Source organism: Rhinoderma darwinii, chromosome 2 (genome assembly GCF_050947455.1).
Source record: "Rhinoderma darwinii isolate aRhiDar2 chromosome 2, aRhiDar2.hap1, whole genome shotgun sequence".
NCBI classification, from domain to species: Eukaryota; Metazoa; Chordata; class Amphibia; order Anura; family Rhinodermatidae; genus Rhinoderma; species Rhinoderma darwinii.
The window spans coordinates 127815606-127839147 of record NC_134688.1 but is presented as its reverse complement, the minus strand read 5'-3'; the positions used below and the strand labels follow the sequence as shown (position 1 = coordinate 127839147).

Here is a 23542-nt window from a genome sequence, read left to right as displayed (position 1 = left end):
GTGGCACAATCTACATTGGTCTGTGTGTGGCGCAATCTACAGGGGTCTGTGTGTGGCGCTTTCTACAAGGGTCTGTGTGTGGTGCTATCTACAGGGGTCTGTGTGTGTCGCAATCTACAGGGGTCTGTGTGTCACGCTTTCTACAGGGGGCTGTGTGGCGCTATCTACAGGATCCGTGTGGCACTATCTACTAAGAGGGGGTTGTGTGGCACTATATAAAAGGGAGGGGGCTGTGTCGCACTATATACAAGGGAGGGGGGACTGTGTGACACTATACAGGGGGAGCTGTACGGCACTATCTACAGGGGGGGCTTTATGACGATATCTACAGGGGGGCTGTATGGCGCTATCTACAAGTGGGGTGTGACACTGTCTACAGAAGAGGCTGTATAGCACTGTCTACATGGAGGCTGTATGGCACAATCTACAGGGGGCACTATCTATAAGGGGGCTGCTTGTGGCAACTAGGGGAGGGGGGGCAGTCAAAAGTTTGCTATGGGGCCCAGTCTTTCCTAGTTATGACCCTGCCTGTGGATATGCCATAAATGTCCCTGATGAGCAAACACCTTTAAGGACAATTCCCAGGGGTAAGTCATAGTACAAGGTCTTCTTTAGCATTGCTATAATATAAATGATTACCAGTAAAAGATATTACAGCTCAAGACAATCTTTTTGGCTTCCTTTTACTCACCAGTTTCCTTAGGAGTTAGATGTATAGGCCCAAGTTTCATAGATTCCTTGTAGCGCTCATAATCCTCTTGCTCTTTTCTTGCCACTTAAAGACAATAACAAAGTTTGTCTTTTTTGTTTGCTTGTTTTTTCTAATAACCCAGACCCACTAACAAATGTTATTGAGGAGTCGTTACAAAAGTAGCATACTTTTTAATCTAACACAGATGCGCTGAGTGATTGTATATCTGTTTCAGAACCATAGGCTAAGTCACGATTACTATGCAAATGATTGATTTAAATTATTGTATTTTAATTTTCAATCTGCTTACTAAAAGAACAGCTGTAGACTTACTCCATATTGTGCAATATATATGTACCCTTGCTCTTCATTGTTGTTAATATGGAAGCTTACTAATAAGACTTAGGTTTTAATTTACATGCTAGAAAAAGGGTAATATCATATTTTTTTCCTGCTGTATATGCCCTTGTATTTTATTAAACGATTGTTATCATAAATAATAAATAGTTTATTGGCCAAATGCTCCAAACTACCAAATCCCATAGAAAAGGCCACCTTTTCATGCAATGTTTTGTAAACTTTAGTAAGGCATCTTATGATTGTAATTTCCTTGACAGCAGCTCACTGACACTGGTTTCTGCGATTTGGTGAGCAATGTAGGCAGTGCTCATTATAAGGCGCAGAGAATCCGAGCCTTATTCAGGTGAACAAGATGAAGGCTGAGTGACTTTGCAAGAGCCATAATTTTAGTAACAAGTGTCCCTCTCATCAGACACAATGAACTTCATATCAACAACTATTGACCATCCCGTCTTTAATAATATATTGAAGTACTTTGCAGGTAAGGCTTCATTCACATCTGAGTCAGGGTCCCGTTCTGATGTTCTGTCTGAGCTTTCCGTCAGAACGGGACCCTGACTGAAACAAACGGAAACCATAGCTTTCCGTTTGCATTACCATTGATTTCAATAGTGATGGATCCGGTGCCAATGTTTTCCGTTTGTCTCCGTTGTGCAAGGGTTCCGAGTTTTGACGGAATCAATACCATAGTCGACTACGGTATTGACTACAGGAGTGGTGTATCTACAGAGGGGCTGTGTGGCGCTTTCTATAGGGGGGGGTGTAGCACTATTTACAGGGTGCTGTGTGTGATACTATCTACAGGGGCTATGTGTGGTGCTATCTAGAGGGGATGTGTGTGGCGCTATCTACAGAGGGCTGTGTGGCGCTATCTATAGGGGGGCTGTGTATGACGCTATCTACAGCGGCTTTGTGTGGTGCTATCTACAGGGGCTGTGTGTGGCGCTATGTATAGGGGGGTGTGGCTCTATCTACAGGGGCTGTGTGTGTTGCTATCTACAGGGGGCACTGTGTATGTGGTGCTTTACTTTACAGTGTTTGACACAATTATATTCAGGTGCGTAGTGTTAAGTACTATTTTATTCAGGGCCGCAGTGTATGTCATGTTTATTATAGGAAATCCTTGTATTTCACAAAAAGACTTTGTGCAGTCCAGGACTAATAGACAAATGCGTGTTACCATTCCCATATGTCCCTTCACAGTGTGATACTGTCAGCGATGGTTGGAGACTGTCAGTATGTAGGGACACAGCCCTATGACAAGGGGATTTGTAACACCCATTTGTTAATGCTTGCACAAATAGGTAGTGTTAACAATAGTTACGGAATGGCAATGTGGCGGTGGAGAAGGGGGGCTTAAGTTTGGGTAAGAGCCCAAGGCCTATGGTCTACTTAATCCACCACTGGTCAAGTTGGAAGGGGGCCTGACCCTATTGGGAGCTGCAAGAAATTTTATATGATCGTAGCAGAGGTCTCTTTGGTTCCACAACAGTACCTAGATGACCCTCATGTCACTGCCACTATTCTCTGCTAGTACTGCATCTGAAAATAACCTGCTGAGCGATAATTCAAATAGTCAATTGGGATGTATTAAGCCCTGTTTCTGTTTATGACTTTGGTTATTTTTTTAAACACTTTTCAATAGTTGAGATTTTGTCTTGACTTTTATGGATGTTTTCACATTAACAGTAACGCACTTCAGGTTAATTTCATCAGGTATACAAAATTGAGGTCACGTGTTTTTGGCACATGGAAGCTGAGATCACAGTGGTAAGTACTTAAAGGGCTTTTTCGAGTTAAAACTTTTATGTGTCAGTGCTTTTAACCTCCGAATGTTATTACATTTGTAATGCATTTACTGTATCAAAATTGGCCCCGTTGCCATGGGGCACATGACTGGTGACATCACTCTCTTTGCCTGCTCTGTTTACCAGCCGTACACCTATCATATGGTCAAACTGTTAGAAGTTTCTGCCTGGTAGATGGCACTAGTGACGTGTCGTGTATGGGCTGTTCTTTTGTACAGCCAGGAACGCGCATGCGGACAAGCGGACAAGCGAGAGAACAGCAGGGACTGCGAATCCGTGTTCCTGGCTGTATAACAGAACAGCCCATACACTGCACGTCACTAGTGACGTGCCGTCTACCAGGCACAAACTTTTAACGGTTTGACCATGTGATAGGTATACGGCTGGTAAACAGAGCAGGCAAATAAGAGTGATGTCACCAGTCATGTGCCCCATGGCAGCATCGGGAATTTTTGATACAGTAAGTGCATTTCAAATATAATCACATTCCGAGGTTAAAAGCACTGACATAAAAGTGTTGTTACGCCTGAAAATAGGGCTACAATACGTCGGTAAACATCTGCCCATTCATTTGAATGGGTTTGCCGACGTATTGTGCAGACGACCTGTAATTTACGCGTCGTCGTTTGACAGCTGTCAAACGACGACGCGTAAATTGACTGCCTCGGCAAAGAAGTGCAGGGCACTTCTTTGCCACGTAATTTGAGCCGTTCTTCATTGAACTCAATGAAGAGCAGCTCAAGATATACGAGCGTCACAGACGCCTCGTATATTACAAGGAGGAGCATTTACGGCTGAAACGACGCAGCTGTTTTCTTCTGAAAACAGGCTGTCATTTCAGCCGTAAATGACAGCTAGCGTGTGAACATACCCTAACAATGCTATTCGGCTGCTTTCAGCGTTACATGACATTTTGCACAATAATAAACAGTTGTAAAGGAGCGATTTGTAGACTTTGTCTCAATTCATAACATTAAAGATTAGCATATTGTAAAAGTAGTGTAAAGCAATCAGAGTGTTTTCAAAACAGGATTCACAGCTTGGCCATCTGACTAGAAGATAAAACGTATTCCTAATTGTCTCTTCTTATTCTGAAATGTCCTTTTTAATGAAAAACTTCCTAAATGTTCTCTGTAGGGGGCTGGTGAGCTTATTTTCAAGTGTATGAATTATTCAAAGTAATATGTGAACATTAGGTAAAGCAGAATTTTAAAGCAAAAAAAAATACAAATTTCTATCGGAAATCTAAAATATTACATTGGTGCAATTAAGGCCTGTCATAAAACTTCCAGTATGTATGTTATATTATAATGAAGGATTGTATAACCAGAGACATTTGGGCAAATATGCATAATCACTTAAGGAATAAAAAATTATGCAACTTTCTAATATGATATAAGTTTTGATTGAATATTTGTTTGCTATCAGTCAAGGAGAACAATCTTGCTTACATTTAACCCCTTAATGACCAGTCTATTTTAGACGTTAATGACCAAGCCATTTTTTTACGTTTTTCCATCGTCTCATTCAAAGAGCTATACACTTTTTATTTTTGCGTCAACATAGCTGTATAAGGTCTTGTTTTTTGCGGGACAAGTTGTATTTTTTAATAGCACCATTTTGGGGTACATAGAATTTATTGATTAACTTTTATTAACTTTTTTTTGGGGGGGAATAGAAAAAAAACAGCAATTTCGCCGCACTTTTTTGCGTCTTAAATTTACGCAGTTTACCGTGTGGTATAAATAACACAATAACTTTATTCAGCGGGTTGTTGCAATTGCAACGATACCAAATTTGTATAGTTTTTGTATGTTTTACTACTTTTACACAGTGAAAACACTTTTTTTTCAAAATTTTTAGTTTTTGTGTCTCCATATTTGAAGAGTCGTAACGTTTATATTTTTTTGCCGATGCAATTGTAGGAGGGCTTTTCTTTGCAGGACGACTTGTAGTTTTTATCGGTACCATTTTGGAGTAGATGCGACTTTTTGATCACTTTTTATCACATTTTTATAAAGGCTGTATTCAAAGAAAACAGCAATTTTTGCATGTTTTTTATTTTATTTTTTACGATGTTCACCAAGTGGGTTAAATGATGTAGTAAGTTTATAGTTGGGGTCGTTACGGACGCGGCGATACCACATATGTGTAACTTTTTTACTTTATTTTGTTTGTTAATAATAAAGCAGTTTGTAAGGGGGAAAAAGTGGGTTTTTCATTTTTTTTTCACTTTTTTATTTTTTCACTTTTTATTAAACTTTTTTTTCACTTTTTTACTAGTCCCACTAGGGGACTTCACTATGCGATAATCCAATCTCATTTATAATACACTGCAATACTTTTGTATTGCAGTGTATTATGCCTGTCCGTGTAAAACGGACAGGCATCTGCTAGGTCATGCCTCCGGCATGAACAAGCAGACATTCACTACAGGCAGACCTTGGGGCCTTTATTAGGCCCCCGGCTGCCATCGGAGACACAGACACTCGGCGATCTTAACGCCGGGTGTCAGTTGGATGAGAGGGAGCTCCCTCCCTCTCTCCAAAACCACTCAGATGCGGTGCACGCTATTGTGCACCACATCTGAGGGGTTAAACGGGTGAGATCGATCTCACCCGGTCGAGCAGGGACGCCCCCAGCCCTCAGCTACCTCTGGCAGCTGAGAGCAGGGAGATTTGACAGCTCCCTGCTCTGTTTACTTATTCCAATGCAGCGACGTAAAAAGTCTATTGCATCGGAATAAGGCCCGTTAGTGACCGACGTAAAAACACAATGGGCCGGTCCCTAACGGGTTAAAGCCTGCAAACCCATACATACCTAATCCTGCTCTCAGCTGAGAAGTGGATACAATTGTATCCGGTCTAGGCAATGCTCTATGAGTTAGGAGCCTCACAAACGAGTGTGTTTGGTCCGTGATATACGGTCCGTATGTCAGCTGCATTTCCCGGACCGAAAACATTGCAGAGAGCTAGGCTCCTAGCATCATAGTTATGTATGACGCTAGGTGTCACTGCTTCGCTGCGGGAAAACTGTCCCGTACTGTAATCATGTTTTCAATACGGGACAGTAGTTCCGGGGAGAGGCAGTGACACCTAGCGTCATAGATAACTATGATGCTAGGAGCCCGGATCCCATCAGTGTGTTCGGTCTGGGAAATGCGTCCGACGTATGGACCGTATATCACAGACCGAACACGCTCGTGTGAATCTGGCCTTAGGGTGTGTTCACATCAGCGTTAGGGTATGTTCACACTGAGTATTTTGGTGCTGTTTTTTACACGGAAACCGCACCAAAAAACGTCTGAAATCGCCTCCCATTGATTTCAATGGGAAGCAGAGGCGTTTTTTCCCCGCAAGTGGAAAAAAATGCTTGTGGGAAAAAAAAGCGCCATGTCCTTCAGGTGTTTCCATCTCTGACCTCCCATTGACATCAATGGGAGGCAAAGAATGCATTTTGCGCTACTGTTTTTGGCTGCGGTGGTCAATGGCCGCAGCCTAAAAACACGGCAAAAAATGCGGCAAGTGTTCTGTTGGCAAGTCAAAATCTGCCTCAAAGTTCCTGAAGGATCTTTGAGGCAGATTTTTCCTCCTGCAAAAAACTCAGTGTGAACTAGGCCTTAGGGTTCCGTTGATGGATTCTGTCAGACCTCTATGTCGGAGGAACCCAACAACGGAAAGGCAAAGCGGAAACCATAGCTTCCGTTTGCATTACTCCTGATTTCAATGGTAATGCATCAGTTTTTTTTGGTGGAAGCAAAAGCGTACTGCGCTATTGTTTTCACCAAAAAAAGGAAACCTTATGGAACGGAGACAAACAGAACCACTTTCAACGGAAGAATTACCATTGAAATCAATGGCGTACCTATAGGGATCGCAGCGGTCAAAATATAATATATTTTTGTATTTGCAGGCACTAAGCACTAGGATGCCTAGTAATGGATGGGCATTGCTGAGGGCTCCTTAGTGTACCACGTGACTGTGACGTCACATGAGGGGCGTTCCAGCCAGTCAGGAGGAGAACGCAACATGTGTTGTATTGTTCTGTCTGTGTTTGCAGAGAAGAGGGGGGCCTTTAAATTACAGCCCCCCCCTCTCCACTGCAAACACAAACAGCACAATACAATACATTACAAACTGTGGGTCGCGACCCCCTGGGGGGTCATGTGATGACCTCTGGGGGGGTTCATGAGCCACTCACTGATGTCCTGATTCCAAGTGTGTCTGCATAATTATTTTATTATTTTTCTGTTAGGCACAAATGGGGGCATTTTATTGGGTATTGGAGGGGGGCTAATATGGTGGCAGCTATGGTAGCATTATACTGTATGGGGGGCATTATACTGTATGGGGATCATTATACTGTATGGGGCAGCTATGGGTGGCATTATATTGTGGGGACAGCTATGGGTGGCATTAAACTGTGGGGGCAGCTATGGGGGCATTATACTGTGGGGGGCAGCTATGGGGGGCATTATACTTTGTGGGCAGCTATGGGTGGCATTATACTGTGGGGGTAGCTATGGGGGCATTATACTGTGGGGGCAGCTATGGGGGCATTACACTGTGGAGGCAGCTTTGGCTGGCATTATACTGTGGGGGCAGCTATGGCGGGCATTATACTGTGGGGGCAGCTATAGGGGGAATTATACTGTGTGTGGGCCAGCGGTGGGGGCATTATACTGTGTGGGGGCATTATACTGTGGGGGCAGCTATGGGAGGCATTATACTGTGGGGGCATCCATGGGGGCTGTTGGATAAGGCAGCTGGGCATAGGCACGCGCAGAGGTCTGGTGGTGTTGGGGAGGGGTAGGGGGGCCCAAGCTGAATTATTGCACCAGGGCTCATGAGCCTTTAGCTACGCCCCTGAATGAAATCAACGGTAATGCAAACATAAAAGCTATGGTTTCCGTTTGCTTTTCCGTTGATGGGTTCCTCCGAAGGAAAGGTCTGACGGAACCAATCAACGGAACCCTATCGCTAATGTGAACAGGCCCTTAAATACATTATCAGCAACTGCTCAAATCCCTCTGGTAGTTTGCTACAATGTATCAGTCTGAAGTCCAGGCTAGTTAGGCCACAGCACTACCTAGACTGGGTACAATTGTATCGACGTCTCAGCTTAGAGCAAGACTAAAAATGTATGGGCTTGCAGCCTGTGAATGTAAACAAGAGGGTTCACATTCAGTGCGAGCAAGCTAATATCTTTGAAAGGATTTAAAACAAAGTATATTAGAAAATTATCCGGTGACATTCACTTGAATGGGAGAAAGCTGTAATACTGTGCACAGCACCTACTAATGTGACCGTGTTGTGCAGTGCGGAGCTGAGTAAGTGATAAAGGGGATGCATCGTTCACTGGGAGTGCGGAGACTTGAGCTCCCATCGATCAGATATTGATGGCCTATCCTAAGGATACGAATGTGACGGCGTTGTGCAGTGCGCAGCTGTGTAAGCGATGAAAAGAAAGCAGTGCTCACCATTGCGCTGCGAACCCTTGAAATAGCTGATCGGAGAGGTGGACCGAAAGTCAGAACCCCACCGATCAGATAATGACGGCCTGTCCTGAGGATAGGCCACCAATTTTATATGTCACCGGATAACCCCTTTAATACAGTCTCTTAAATAATATTTGTAAATACTGCCCAGCATTTATAATTTTTTAATATGAGAAATCACAAAACACTGATAATTTTAAGTCCCAGCCACTGTTGGAGAACTGGATACGTATGCTTGTTCTTTCCACAATGAAAACGGGAGGTAATACGTACTTGCATCCTGCTCTCAACTAGCAGCCGTGACTAAAACTATCCCCTTCTCATGATCAGTAGAAGTCCCAGCGGTCAGTCCCCCATCAATCAGTTTTGTGATGTTTCACATTGACATGTTAAATAATTTTAAAAAGTAATATATTGAGTAGCCTTTCTAAAACATGGGGAATAATAGGGAATTGCTTAAACACCAATTCAAAGTATTCTGATAATATAGCAGAGCAGCTGTTGTAATTTAAAGGGGTTTTCTAGTATACAAGAATGTGTCAGGAGCTTAAAAGGTAAAAATAAAACACTTTGTAATATACACAACTTTTTGAATTTGCCAATCTGGCGCATATGGCTGACATTTTTTCCATGTCATGGGTTGTGGTCACACGTTGTGACGTTATATGGATGTCACATCATCGTTACAAAAATAATTGTAGTAAATAGAACAGCAAGCAAGGTGTCCTTATTTATTGATACATTTTTTCAAACATTGGAAAATATACAGTATAAACAAAATAGTGTTCAAAAATAGGGGAGCTGTAGTCTGTAGGTATTCTGTACCACCCTCACAAAGGACATTTCAAGAGATCAGAGCAGAGTATAATGAGCAGTATATATAAGTAAAGCCTCATGTACACAGCAGGGCAGTATGCAGGAAGCATGTAGGTCGGCACATGTGATTCCTATGGCTCAGTACTACAGAGCCTCAGACACATTGTTTGCTGCCACATGGTGCCTCCGTATGGAACTATATTTCTCTATTGGTTTCTGTAATACAGCATCCAGTGGAACATGCAACAATGTTCTTTCTGTCAGAATTTGTATGAATCCAACAGAAAAAAATTGCATATGAAATAGGAGGCATATGGAGATACAGTATGGACCAATAGACTTCTATGGATGCCGAATTATGGCTCTGTACAACATGGACAGAGCCATAATATGGATGTTGCATGAGCCCTAAATAAAATGCCAACTTTTCTTCTATTAAAGTAATTATTGTAATGAAGTAATATTATATATTATTTTATTTTTTTTGTACAATTTGACGATTGTGTCCCTTGTGTTTGAACAGGTAAATGTATTTGTGTGTGTGTAACGTTTTAGAATCTTTTTCTTACGTCTTAGAATTTTTTCTCTCTTTGCTGGATCTGGTGGAATAATCCTGCAGGGACTTGAGCTGCAATATGATAGAGGTTAAAATAACTAACATTGGATCAATATAAATATTTTAACACCTACTATTCAAACACCATACAAATACAACCTGAATAATAATAATAAATACTGCACATTCTTTAACCCTAAAGGGACACTATTTTACACGGGCCAATTATCGGGCAAACAAGCTACACATGCCATGATTAAGGACACAGTACGTGTCTGAAACGCGTAGGCGAATTACGAATGCGATTCACCCTTTTTGCACTTTGATACTTTAAATTTGTTAAAAAAATAAAATTGGAAAATTGATTCCTTTTACTTAGCAACAAGCGCTGGATCATGCCCATAAGTGCTTATGAAGCATTCTGCCCAGTCATAAAGAATACTCTAGATCTGTCATACAGCCCTCTGTATACCTGCCTGTACTGATTGGTGTGAATGGAGAACAGCCCAGTGGATTTTAGATCTACTAGGGTCTACTGTGTGAGCTACCAGTAGACTGTGTTTGTAATGTCCGCAGTTGCGGACCACCGCCTTCCCATACCTGCTGATGGCCGCGACCACAGACCTCCCTCCAGAGGCTGACATCTCCTTCCCCGGAGACGTCAGCGCATCTTGCCGCTCTGTCCTGTAATGTCCACTGGGGGCGAGCACTCATTCTCGGTCTTAAAGGCCAGCATGCGCACATGTAATTAATTAATTAATTATTTCCCCGATCACCCTGGACTATAAAAAGGGCCCTGCCCTTTTACACCTTTCCTGAGTGTTGTTGTTGTCTACTGTGAAAGAAATTATTTAATTCCACCATTTTGTCTTCTATTCTATACTTCCATTTTAAGTTCAATATAAGAGTGATATTTTGAGAGAATGCATTTCCGTTTTTGCTGTGTTAAGGAATTGAATCAGCAAGAATAAAGGCTGAGGGAAAACTGATGACTCAAGACCCCACCCTCTACGCCCTCCTTACAGAATACAGAAGATGATAAGGACTTACCATTCAATGACTTGATAGGAAAATATTGCAATGCTAAGAAAATATTGTGAATGTAATTTGTTTTGTGCAAACTCAAAAGAATATATTACAGCTGATGTAGTAAAAGTTCAGTCTAAAAAACTGTATATAAGGCCACTCATAATGTATGTAAAAGGCCGTCTGCCATCACTTGCTGAGTGACATCATTATGACACTGCTGTGAAACCTTCTCATGAGGAAATAAATATGAATGAATCTGGAGCAACTGTTTGACTTTGAATTATCCACAACAATTTTGGTGCCGAAAAGTCCCGGGAACCGAAAGCTGCTGGAATGGAACCAGGATGGGAACCAAGGACAGGAGACCGAACTGGCGCCATCAAACAGGTGAGAAACTTTTTTCTCATTCGTTCTCTCTTCCTTTGGTCCCCAGTCCCTCTGTTCTCTGTCGTGAGTACGGTTGCCAAGAACCTCAAACAGTTGTTAAATGTACTAACCTCTTTTTGATATGTATGTGAATGAATGAGGATGTTGGTGCACGCCACATCAGCGTGAAAGAGGCCTTTACGGCGGAGTGCTTGAAACTGCCTCAAGACGCACCTCTACGGAGAAGGCATGGTGGGGGCAGTGCTGTGATAAGTAAGAGGACCCTACCGTCCTCAGACACGATTGTTGTTCTATTTTTCTGTGTTTGTCAAGTAAATTGTTATTAACCACTGCCTGAGCAGCAGAAGGACAAAAAAAAGTGCGCGTGTACTGAAGCTGCACATGGCTTGTCTCCCTCATGAAAAATCATACTGCTTAGAAGATACCTGTCTTAGATTGTTTGATATAGATGATATAATGAGCAGATCCTTTGTGGGATTATTGTTTAGTTGGTTGTAATTTGGCTCAGTTGGAATATTTGTGTAGTGTATACAGAGTGTATACGGGTACGTAGGAGATACGTAGTGTGGGACTTTCCCTAACAGCCAATAGCCATAGTGTTTGTTAGTGAAGATAAAAACTGAGAGAGAAGGGTATGAGTCCCCTCCATCATAGCAGGGCTATGGGCAACAGTCACGGCAAACGAGGGTCTGGCCGATCACCAGATTACAGAGTAGGGCGTCCGCAGGCTTCTCTGACCCCACAGGAGAAGATGAATGTTGAGGTATGGCATATGGGTGAGCAAGCACCTGTTAAAATGGTGTAAGCTTACTAGGGGATTGTAAATCCAGAATGTCAAATGACAAAGCAGATTGGAGTGGATGGATTGTAGCATCTTTTAGAAAGCAACAAAGAGCCCAATGTATCCTTATAGTAGTCAGTATAGAATATATACTTTAATAATTTCAGTTATTTTGTATATTCATTATCTTCATAGATCTTTTTAGCATATTTTAGTGACAAATGTGTGTAATGTTAATACACTGAAGTAAAAGTGCAGGAGGTTGTCAGAGGAAATTCATATTTTATAAAGTAAAGTTTAAAGCAAATGAAGTTATAGAAGTAGTAGTTGTTTTAAAGTTGCAAGTGACCTTATAGTAAATTCCCATACGATATAATTTAGAATCAACTAGTGTGATAAGAGAAGGGGGAGGTGGAGAACAGCTGCTAGTGAGATAAGAAATGTAATCTTGTTCTTGAAATGAATGGACACAACATTAAATGCTGATATAGATATTTTGTATAACATTGCAGAACAACTTTGTGTCATTTGTAGATTGAATCAGGAAAAGTGATAAATGTAATAATGTATAAGCAGTCCTTCACAGCCAAACCACTAGACGCCTCTGTTTTATACTATGAGACCCTTGATCCTGTCATACATTCTGCCCAGAGTGCAGAGTTGCTTGCCCTGATCAAGGCATGTAAGCTGGCAGAGGGAAAGACTGTAAATATATACACGGACTCCCGTTATGCTTATGGAGTTGTACATGATCTTGGTTTTCTGTGGAAGCACAGAGGTTTCTTAACTTCTTGTGGGAAGGTTGTGAAGCATGCAGACCTCATACAGGAGCTGCTGGAAAAGGTAAAGCTACCTTGAGCTATAGCTGTTATCAAATGCCAGGCACATCAGCAAGCGAAAGATCCTATCACTATGGGTAATAACAGGGCAGATGAAGCGGCTAAAAAGGCTGCTCTTCTGATCCTCCAAGAGTCCCCAAAAGATGACCAAAATCTGACAATGGACACTTTCATAACCCTACAAAAACAGGCAGGTCCCCAGACACACAGTAAATGGAGGAAGACAGGTTGTAAGCCAGATAATGGTGTTTGGAAACATGAGGATGGTCGATTGTGTGCCCCTCCAGCTATATATCAGTTTTTAACAAACTTATCTCATCTTCCATCTCATGTTTCCAAAGGAGGAATGGTTTCTATTGTAAGTACATTTTGGTTTGCACCCGGATTCTCACAATTTGGTTTCAACTGTGTTTTTATTGAACATTTTTCAAAAATATACATATAACTTAGAGCAGCATGAAGGGCCATGCAATTCACATAGTAAGACAGTAACTTTCAATAGACAGACAAAACATCTGGGAAAAAACACAGGGGTTTAAGGGGGTGAGGGGGGGGGGATAGTCGGAGCTCCACCTACCACCTAATCTTGAGTTCCCTGTATCCAATACTTGTCCCACGGGTCCCACACCACTTTGAACCTGTCCAGTTCATTGTCAATAGAGGCCGTCATATGCTCCATTGTACGTATTTCCCTAATTCTAGTTACTAAGTCGATGTGGGAGGGAGGGGTTGTCTGTCTCCATTTCCACGCTATCAACGTCTTAGCGGCTGTGAGAAAGTGTCGAAAGAGTCGAGCTGGTGATTTCCCCAAAGACCTAGGGGGAACATTTAGGAGGTAATGAAGAGGGTCTAAGGGAATATCCTGCTGCAACACCGCCAATGCCAAGTTCTTAACTTCCAACCAATACTGTTGTACCAGTGAACAGCTCCAGAAAATATGGAACAGATCACCTCTCTGACCTCTACATCGCCAGCAATCCGACGGAATACCCGGATTGAAGCTATGCAAAAAGGCAGGGGTATGGTACCAAAACATAAGGATTTTATATTGGTTTTCCTTATATGCAGTGCAGATGGAGGTTTTAGCTGCTTGCGACCAAATAATCTGCCACAATGAGAGCGGGATGGATTTATTCAGTAAGGCCTCCCACTTCAACATGTATCTATGCCCAGGCGGAGGGGAACCCTCCGGGGATAGCAATAATGCATAAATGGCTGAGATAAGCCCCCTAGTGGTGGTAGCATACCGACATAACCTTTCGAAGCTTGTAGGTGCAGTAACCCGCGTGGATCTAAAAGTTTGCTGCATGTAATGTCTAACCTGAAGATAGTGAAAGAACGCAGCGGAGGGAATATTATGATGTTTTTGAAAGTATGAAAACGGGTGAAGCTCTTGCGTGTGGGGATCAACCATATCAGCCAGGTGAAATACCTCAATTCCCGTCCACAATCGGACTATTCGGGAGGTAGTGCCCCCCGGAATAGTGGGAGTGTAGAGTACCGAAGTCAAGGGCGGGCAACCCGATGCCAAATGGAAGCGGTTTTTACAGGTTTCCCACACCTCCCTTTGAAATCTCATGGGACCCAATAAAGATGCAGTCGGCATTACCAGTGGGTCACCCCATAACAGGGAGTTTGGGTGGACCGGGGCCATCCATAGCTTCTCTATTTCGGTCCATTTATTGTACGCCCTTAAAGACACCCAGCTGGGTATGCGACGGAGGTGTGCCGCCCAGTAGTACTTCACCACATCAGGGACCGATAGCCCACCCGCAGATCGACCCGATAATAAAACTGATTTCGGAATTCGATGTCTGCCGGAATGCCATATGAACCTGAGGATAGAAGACTGCATGGCCCGCAATTCCTTCATAGGTACTGCTACCGGCAAAGTCTCAAAGTAGTACAGTAATTTAGGGAGCAAGGTCATTTTGACCGCTGCTATGCGCCCAAAAAATGACATGGGAAGAGGATCCCACCTGGCCATTAGCTGACGTAGCTCTACAAACAGAGAGGGGAAATTAGCCTTGTAAACCGACGTATAGGAGGGAGTGAGTTGAACTCCTAAATAAGTCAGGGAGGTTTCCTTCCAGTTGTAGGTGTAGTTGTGTTTGAGTAGCTGGAGCTCCTGGTGTGGGACATTAAGAGGGAGCGCTTCCGTTTTAGATGTATTAGTTTTATATCCTGACAGCCTCCCATACCTACGGAGAACTGTAGTAAGGTTAGGGAGGGAGGTATGAGGTTTAGTGATAGTCAAGAGGACGTCATCTGCAAACAGGGAAACCTTAAACTCTTTATCTTGTATCTGGACCCCCGCTATATCCCTGGATTTCCGTATTTGAGCTGCTAAAGGTTCTATGCATAGCACAAATAAAAGTGGGGATAGGGGACACCCCTGACGTGTACCATTCCAGATTTGAAACGGAGGGGAGGTGGAGTGTGGGAGTTTAATTGCCGCTGTCGGTTTGGAGTAGAGACCACGCAGTGCTGTCAAATAAGGGCCCGAAATCCCAAATGAATTTAGAGTTTCGAACATAAATGGCCATCCCAAGCGGTCAAACGCCTTCTCTGCATCTAGACTAAGAAGGATCGCCGATTCCTTTTGCTTTTGGAGGGCATCAATGAGGTCAAGGGCCCTTCGTGTGTTGTCTCCTCCTTGCCTAAGAGGCACAAAGCCCACTTGGTCTTTGTGAATCAAAGAAGGGAGCCAAACATTGAGTCTATTAGCTAGAAGACGGGTGAAAATTTTTAGATCCGAATTCAGAAGGGCTATGGGTCTGTAATTGGAGCACTCTGCGTGGTCTTTACCCGGTTTAGGGATCAGCGTGATATGAGAATGCAGGAATGTTTGAGGGATGGGAGAACCCTGTAGAAATTCATTAAATAACGAAGCCATCCGTGGAACCAAGATCTCTGCAAAGGTCTTATAATACCCATATGTAAAGCCATCTGGTCCAGGGGCCTTACCACTAGGGAGGTCCTTCAATATATCAAACAATTCCTCCGCAGAGATCGGGGCATTCAGGGATGAAAGCTCCTCATCTTTCAGTTTAGGGAGAGCACAGGAAGAGAGATATGCTTGCAGCGTTTCCCTCCGACGAGCCGGATCAGGTGGTAAGGTATTTGGCAGGTGGTATAAGGATTTATAATAGTCATGAAAAAGTGTGGCTATCGTGTCTGGGTGATGCTGGAGTATGCCCGCCTTATCCCGAACCGCCTGTGGAGTACGAACAGTCGCCTGATCCCGCAATAGTCTGGCCAGAAGCGAGTGCGCCTTATTACCTTTGTCGTAATATTTCCTTTTTGTGTATAGTAATGACTTTTCTACCCCCTTCATAGCTAAGTCCTTGAGTTGTGCTCTAGCCTCTATCAATTTCCGTAGTGTCGGGACCGCCGGTTTAATCCCCATTTCTCTCTCCAACTTAGTAATTGTCCGATGGAGAGCCACCCGCTTGGCCCGAGAGTCTCTTTTCAATCTAGATCCCATTACTATGCATTGCCCTCTCATCACCGCCTTATGCGCCTCCCAAAGAGTGGATACTGAAGGAACCGATCCCTCATTAAGTGCATAAAATTCCCGCATATGTCCGGCCAGGCTGTCCCTAAGAGAAGGGGACTTAATCAAAGTTTCGTTTAAGCGCCAATGACATACTCTCGTATTTGGTTTCCCTATCTGTAGGGACACAGAAACTGGTGCGTGATCTGACCAAGAGATGGGGTCTATATTCGCCCCCTGGAGCGCACGGAGGGCAGGGACATTACCAAAAAAGTAATCTAAGCGTGTATGAGTGCTGTGCGTATGGGAGAAGAAGGTATAGGACCTATCACCTGGGTGATCCACTCGCCACAAATCATAGAGCTGGTGCTCTCTAATTAGTTGCCTAAAACGTGTAGAAAGTCCTGTAAGGGTGGGCGTCGGAGTAGCGTGTGTAAGAGAGACCCTATCCATGGACGTGGAGAACGGGACATTAAAATCTCCTCCCACCAGCCATGCCCCCCTAGGAAGCTTCTGGAGTTTAGAAAGGAGTCTACGTAGGAATGGAATCTGTGCGGTATTAGGAGAGTAAACGTTACATAAAACAATGGGCTGTCCAAGCAAAGTCCCCTCTATTATAACATATCTGCCTTTCGGATCTAGATGTGAGGTGTGAACTTGTATGGGGCAGGAAGCTGCTATCAAAATGGCCACCCCCTCCCTTTTGCGACCTGACGAGGCAGAGTACACAGCAGGATACGCCCCTCGGGCAAATTGGAAAGTTCCGGATGAATCTAAGTGTGTTTCCTGCAGAAAAGCAACTTCCGCTCCAAGCGATTTCAACTCCCTGAGAAGCAAGCGTCTCTTCACATTGGGGTTGAGACCCTTGACATTAAGTGTGACAAATTTAACCATGGTCAAAGATGTATGAAAGAGCAAAGAATGATGTGGAAAGTGCGGATGTATACAGCTCACAGTTATGTCGGGGCCAGTCCCATGTCGGTTTCAAAGCAAGCAGTGTTCTACGGCGTCCTTCTACCTTGGAGGTTCTTGGAGGATTCACTGTCGTCTCAAGTGTTATTTCGGATGAAAGTAGGAGGGGAGGGAAAGACACTGGGGTAAAGACGTACCAGGGAGACAATACACATATCTGCAGTGAGAACAAAGAGAAATGCATGAGATCAATGAATTTCAAACACACTCAGAAAATACTACCAGGGAGAATACTATACCCTGGGGCGGGTGATATTAAAGCAAAAGAAAACTGGTAATACAATATTACCCTTTGCAACTCTCTCTAAAAACAGAGGGAGAACTGCAAAACAAATTACCCCTATCAAAAAAGGAGGTCGGGTCTCAACAGTCGAGGAACCTAGTACAAAAGTACGTATAAATACGTACAGGCCGAGAAAAAACAAAAAGGGGGTGAAAGAGCCAAGTGTATCCCGGGCAATCGCGCCCTGCCACAATTTACGTTAACGAATTAAAGAGAAGCAACATAAAATCAGAAATATAATCCTAAATGCATTTTTAGCCTAGGATAGTGCAACTGGCGAAGGGAGCAGCTGGTATGGGTGACCAGGCTCCTTCACATATATTACGGAGGTGCCGTGTATCTGCGCAGCGTCCATCAATTCAAATCAGGTCTTGGTGAACTTCGGTTAGACTGTCGTCTTGGAGAGGTCCTCCGCTTATTTCGGACCGACTGCCAGACTGGAGGTGGAGACGAAGGCGGCAAAGGAGTCTCCCAATTCTGCATCTTGGGCGTTGGTATACCAAGGGAGTCACAGAAATGAGGCAAATCCCCTGGGTACCTCAGGGTTGCAGAAACACCATCTCTTCGGGCTGTAAGGGAGAACGGAAACCCCCATCGATAAATAATATTGTGGTCCCGTAGGGCTGCGAGAAGCGGACGAAGCAGACGTCTTTTCTGTAACGTAATCCAGGAGAGATCCGGGAATAACTGAATCGGCACACCGGCATACTCCAGGTCTTTACGCTGACGGGCTTTAAGCATAATGTCCTCCTTAGTGCGGAAATCCTGGACACAGCAGATGATATCTCTGGGCTGAGATGTAATGGATTTTGGTTTCAGTGCTCTATGCGCTCTGTCAAGCGGTATCCGATTAGACGGGGGTGCACCCAAAAGGTCGTTAAAGATAGTCTCTAACACGATGGGAAGATCTTCAGACCCCGAGGGCTCCGGTATGCCCCTTATCCTTATATTATGACGGCGACCTCTGTTATCCAAATCCTCTAGATGCAGTTGCATATCTCTAATGGACGCCAGCTGGGAGGACACTGAAGACTGTATCACAGAGACATGGCGCCTAGTGGCATCGTGGTCATCTTCTAGAGCCTCCACCCTCGTAGCAATCTGCTGTATATGCTGCGACACCCCCGCCAATTCTGAACGAAAAGCTGCCTTCACTTCTTGTATCATACTCTTAAAGTCCTCTTTAGTGGGCAACTGTGAGAAACATTCCCTCCACATAGGGGGCACATCTGAAGGAAGTGAGGCTGAATCCTCCAGGTCAGAATCTGAGGCATATACAGGTGCCTGGGCATAGGGGGTCAAAGATGGTGTATCCCCCAGATCGTCTCTCCTCCCCGGCTGCTGGATCGTGGGCCGTTGAGGTTTAGGTGCAGGCCAAATCTGTAGGGCCATTTGTGCTGAGGGCTGTGACATTGGTGGTTCAAGCAGGTGTACTGGGGCCTCTAACTGAGCTGATGCTCCTCGTGGCCTGGCCTCCATTGCTCCTGGGATAGGGGACCCCCTTCCCTGCTGTTCACAGGACGAGGTGGAGGACAGCTTAGGGGAGCTGGGAGGGTGAACTTTAGCCATCCGGCTATTCAGCTTACCCTGTACGTGGGGCACTGTCTCCTCTCCCTGCTCGGACATCTCCCCTTCCTTCTGACACGAGGCTGTCCAAGATGGCTGCGGCTGAGGGAGCGGCGTGGCTTGCCGCCGAAGAAAGTAGCCGTCGATCGTTGGTGGAGCGGCGGCGACCTGGTGCTGTGCTGCAGGGGTGAGTCTAGACCCTTGGGGTCTTTTTTTCCCCATATGAGGCACCTTTCCCCGCTGTAGGCTGCTGGATCTGCGTGGCAGGGCGTGGAGCTCTCAGTTTATGCGACCGGCGCCATCGACTGCTGGCCACGCCCCCTTGATTCTCACAATTTGCAACACAATGGTGCAAGAAATGTATGATTTGTGCCAAGCACAATCCAGGCAAAATGACTAGGGTACAGATGAAACACCTTGTAAAACCTGATTACCCATTCCAGAGACTGCAGATAGACTACATTCAACTACCCAGATGTGGTGTCTATGAGTATGTTTTAGTATGTGTGGATATGTTCTCCTCTTGGGTAGAAGCATGGCCTGTTGCTAAGGCAACAGCTGTAGTGACAGCTAAGAAAATAATATCTGAGGTTGTGTGCAGATACGGCCTACCTGAGACGGTAGAGTCTGATCGGGGGACACATTTCACGGGGCAGGTATTTGCAGAAATGTTGAAAGGGTTGCAAATTAATCAACAGCTACACACTCCATATCATCCACAGTCATCAGGGAGGGTTGAGAGAGCAAATGGCATCTTAAAAAATAAGATAGCTAAAATCTGTGAGCAAACAAAACTTACTTGGGTACAAGCCCTACCGTTAGCTCTATTTGCAATGAGGCATACACCAAAGGGAATGCATGGACTTTCACCGTTCGAAGTACTGTTTGGCAGGCCACCGCTGACAGGACTTTTCTTTCCCCAGGAATTACATGGACAGTATGCTTCTCTAACTGACTATGTTGTCCAGATCCATAAGCAGCTGACTAATTTGCATAACTTAGTCTTTTCTTCTTTACCAGACCCAGAAGACAAAACTGGAACTCATCACCTACAACCTGGAGATTGGGTCGTGATAAGAAGATACGTGAGGAAACATCTGGAACCCAGATTTGATGGCCCATACCAAGTACTACTGACCACTTCTACCTCAGTGAAAGTAGAGGGGAAACCCAACTGGATTCACGCTTCTCACTGTAAAAAGGTGAACGTTCAGGTCAGGTGACGCAGATCTGTGTAAAAAGGGTGAGGCCACTAGGAGACAGGAGGATTGACTATAGGAAAATGTCAAAAATGTATTTGCTGTTTTGCCTGTTCCTTTGTATCTTATGCTATTGTACACAGGTGAATGGAGAACGGCGGAAGAACTCTATTTGGCTTCTACATCAACAAACAGCCAAGCAGCTGAACATAACTGACTGTTGGATCTGTTCTCATGTTCCTGCAAATCATAAAGGAATCCCTTTAATTGGTGTGCCAATATCTATGAATGATCTCAATCTCACAGACTATAGCTATGATGTTGAAATAGATGTAAATCACACTGCTCACAATGCTCTCTCAGACCAAGGAACATATTTAGAAATTGCTGGCCTACTAAATACACCCACTATGTGCATAGTGCCTATGTATGCTGATCACATAGCCAGAATTAATGGGCGCAAAGTAAATTTACCTAAGGTACACGTTGGAGAAACAGATTGTAAAAATGCCACATTACTATTCAATATGAAGTATGAAGTAAACTGTGATGAGGTACACGGTAATTGTAATAACCAATGTTGGTGTGCAACTATGACAGCGTCTTGTGCCCCCAGGTGTTCCTGTCCTGACAAAGGAGATGATGACGAATGGGACTGTAAGACTAAAGTGCATGACAATATGAGATGGTTTCAAAGTTGGTTGGGGAATCATGGTAAAATAGTTCCTAGGGTAATAACACCAGGGCTATATTATATTTGTGGTAACAGAGCCTATTCTTGGCTTCCAATGGGAGCGTGGGGTAATTGCACTATAGGAAGAGTTGTTCCAGCCATCAGACAACGTCCAAATATTTCAATTGCTGACATTTATGAAATGTATTCTAAGGAGACTAGATATAAACGAGAGTTGTTTACAGAAGCAGATAAAGCTTGGATGTGGTTCCCCTCTTGGACAGGCTGGGGAATCGAACTAGCGAATAAGTTAAACAAATATGCTAGTATTATGGATGGGATAATTAATGAGACCTCCAGTTCTATCCATGCTATCAATGAAGAGTTGGCCCAAGTTAGGAAAGTCGCCCTCCAGAATAGAATGGCTCTTGATTATCTGTTAGCAATAGAAGGTGGAACTTGTGCTGTTATAGGTGAAGAATGTTGCACCTGGATTGAAGACTCACATGACCCCATAGAGGCACACATGAATAAGGTAAAGGAATTGCAGAAAAAAGCTAGAGATATATCTAAGGAGGGATGGAATCCCTTTTCTTGGATGGGATCTATTGGTGTTTGGGTTAATAATATGCTTTCTGGATTGCTGAAACCCATAGTGGTAGTGATAGGACTGATTTTAATGCTATTAATTGCCTGGAAATTATTAATGTGTTGTATTTCTCATTGCAGTAAAGATGTGGATACAACTATTCTCTAAGCATGATGACAAAACAGCTACAGAGTTGATCGTCTGACAGCCAAGCTCGACTACCCGCCTCTCCTGAAGACCCCTCAGCTGTTTGAGAGTAGGGTGGAGGACATAATCTCTGAGAAGAGGGTCCACAGATGCACCCCAGCAGTTTGAGCACCACCCTTAAAGAAGAGTTAATGCTCTGAGAATGATTTCACCGGGGATTTCTCTGGGGTGGTCCTTGTGATGTGATGCATCTCTGGCCAGCTGTTGTCATCTACAATAGTTAGAAAAGAGTTTGTGTGTGTGTTTTGCTATCAATACAACATATGGACGATTTAGTGGAAATTGCTACCAAGAAACAGTCAAGAATAGATGTTTGACATCTCATGGTCTATGCAGCTTATCTGTATACTCTGTGAAGTACTGACTGTCTCGGGGGTGGTTTCCAGGATAGGAAGGATGATAGTTAGTTAGTGAGAATAATATATATAAATGTGTGATAATGATATTATCAAAAGGGTGAAATGTGAAAGAAATTATTTAATTCCACCATTTTGTCTTCTATTCTATACTTCCATTTTAAGTTCAATATAAGAGTGATATTTTGAGAGAATGCATTTCTGTTTTTGCTGTGTTAAGGAATTGAATCAGCAAGAATAAAGGCTGAGGGAAAACTGATGACTCAAGACCCCACCCTCTACGCCCTCCTTACAGAATACAGAAGATGATAAGGACTTACCATTCAATGACTTGATAGGAAAATATTGCAATGCTAAGAAAATATTGTGAATGTAATTTGTTTTGTGCAAACTCAAAAGAATATATTACAGCTGATGTAGTAAAAGTTCAGTCTAAAAAACTGTATATAAGGCCACTCATAATGTATGTAAAAGGCCGTCTGCCATCACTTGCTGAGTGACATCATTATGACACTGCTGTGAAACCTTCTCATGAGGAAATAAATATGAATGAATCTGGAGCAACTGTTTGACTTTGAATTATCCACAACACTACCCATGTTTGTTTTGCAATTGGTCCCTTGGTTGCAACCTGCTTGCAGTGTTCCCGTACCCTGCTACCTGTATCCTGTATCCCGTGCTGTGTTTGTCCCTGAGCCTTTCTAGTGTTGGAGTTATGTTGTGTCGCTGCCACGCCTGCTGTTAAACACCCCGTCTGGTGTCACCTACAACGCCTGCTGTTACACCACGTCTGGTGCCACCTGCCACTCCTGGTATTATACGCCACGTCTGGCGCTACCTGCCGCGTCAAGTCCCATCTGTGCCAAAGCCTCTGCTGCCTTCTGGACTATCTCAGGTACCCTTGTGCTACGAACTTTGTATAGACTTTGCATAGACTGTGACTTGGTCAGCTGCCACTCCTCTACGGCGGAGCGGCCTAGTGGGCCACATACCCCTGGATCGTGACAGTACGCTCAGGCCAAGGAACCCACTGGCCAATCTAAGACCGCAGTTCAGGTGATACAAATGGATATGCGTGACCTATGCCCGGATCAACTCTTCGCGGCTGTAACCTCCATCATCGCCCAACTGGATCAACTTCCTGCTCCACATCCTCCTGCTCCTCTTCAGGATGCTGCTGCCATTCCACTGCCCGTTACTCCTCCTGTCTCTTCTAGATCCATAGTTTCACTGCCTCTTCCTCCACGCTATGACGGTGACCCTAGAGTCTGTGGAGGGTTTATCAATCAATGTACCATACATTTTAGACTGCATGCTCACCTCTTCTACTCTGATGAGGCCAAGGTAGCGTTCATTATTTCCCTTTTCGCTGGCAAGGCCCTGGCATGGGCGAACCCCATCTTGGAACGAGAGGGACCTGAATTCTCAGACAGCTTT

The 23542-nt window shown here is 44.0% G+C and overlaps 1 protein-coding gene across 1 annotated transcript in view; it reads right to left on the bottom strand.

The window, feature by feature from the left end:
• Positions 1–23542, bottom strand: part of EPSTI1 (epithelial stromal interaction 1) — a 112283-nt gene that overhangs the window by 75331 nt on the left and 13410 nt on the right. Inside the window, exons 2-3 of the mRNA XM_075850243.1 lie at positions 9742–9800; positions 692–775 (exon numbers count right to left, since the gene is read on the bottom strand). Coding sequence (XP_075706358.1) covers positions 692–775; positions 9742–9800 — 143 coding nt within the window. The remainder of the gene's footprint in view (positions 1–691; positions 776–9741; positions 9801–23542) is intronic.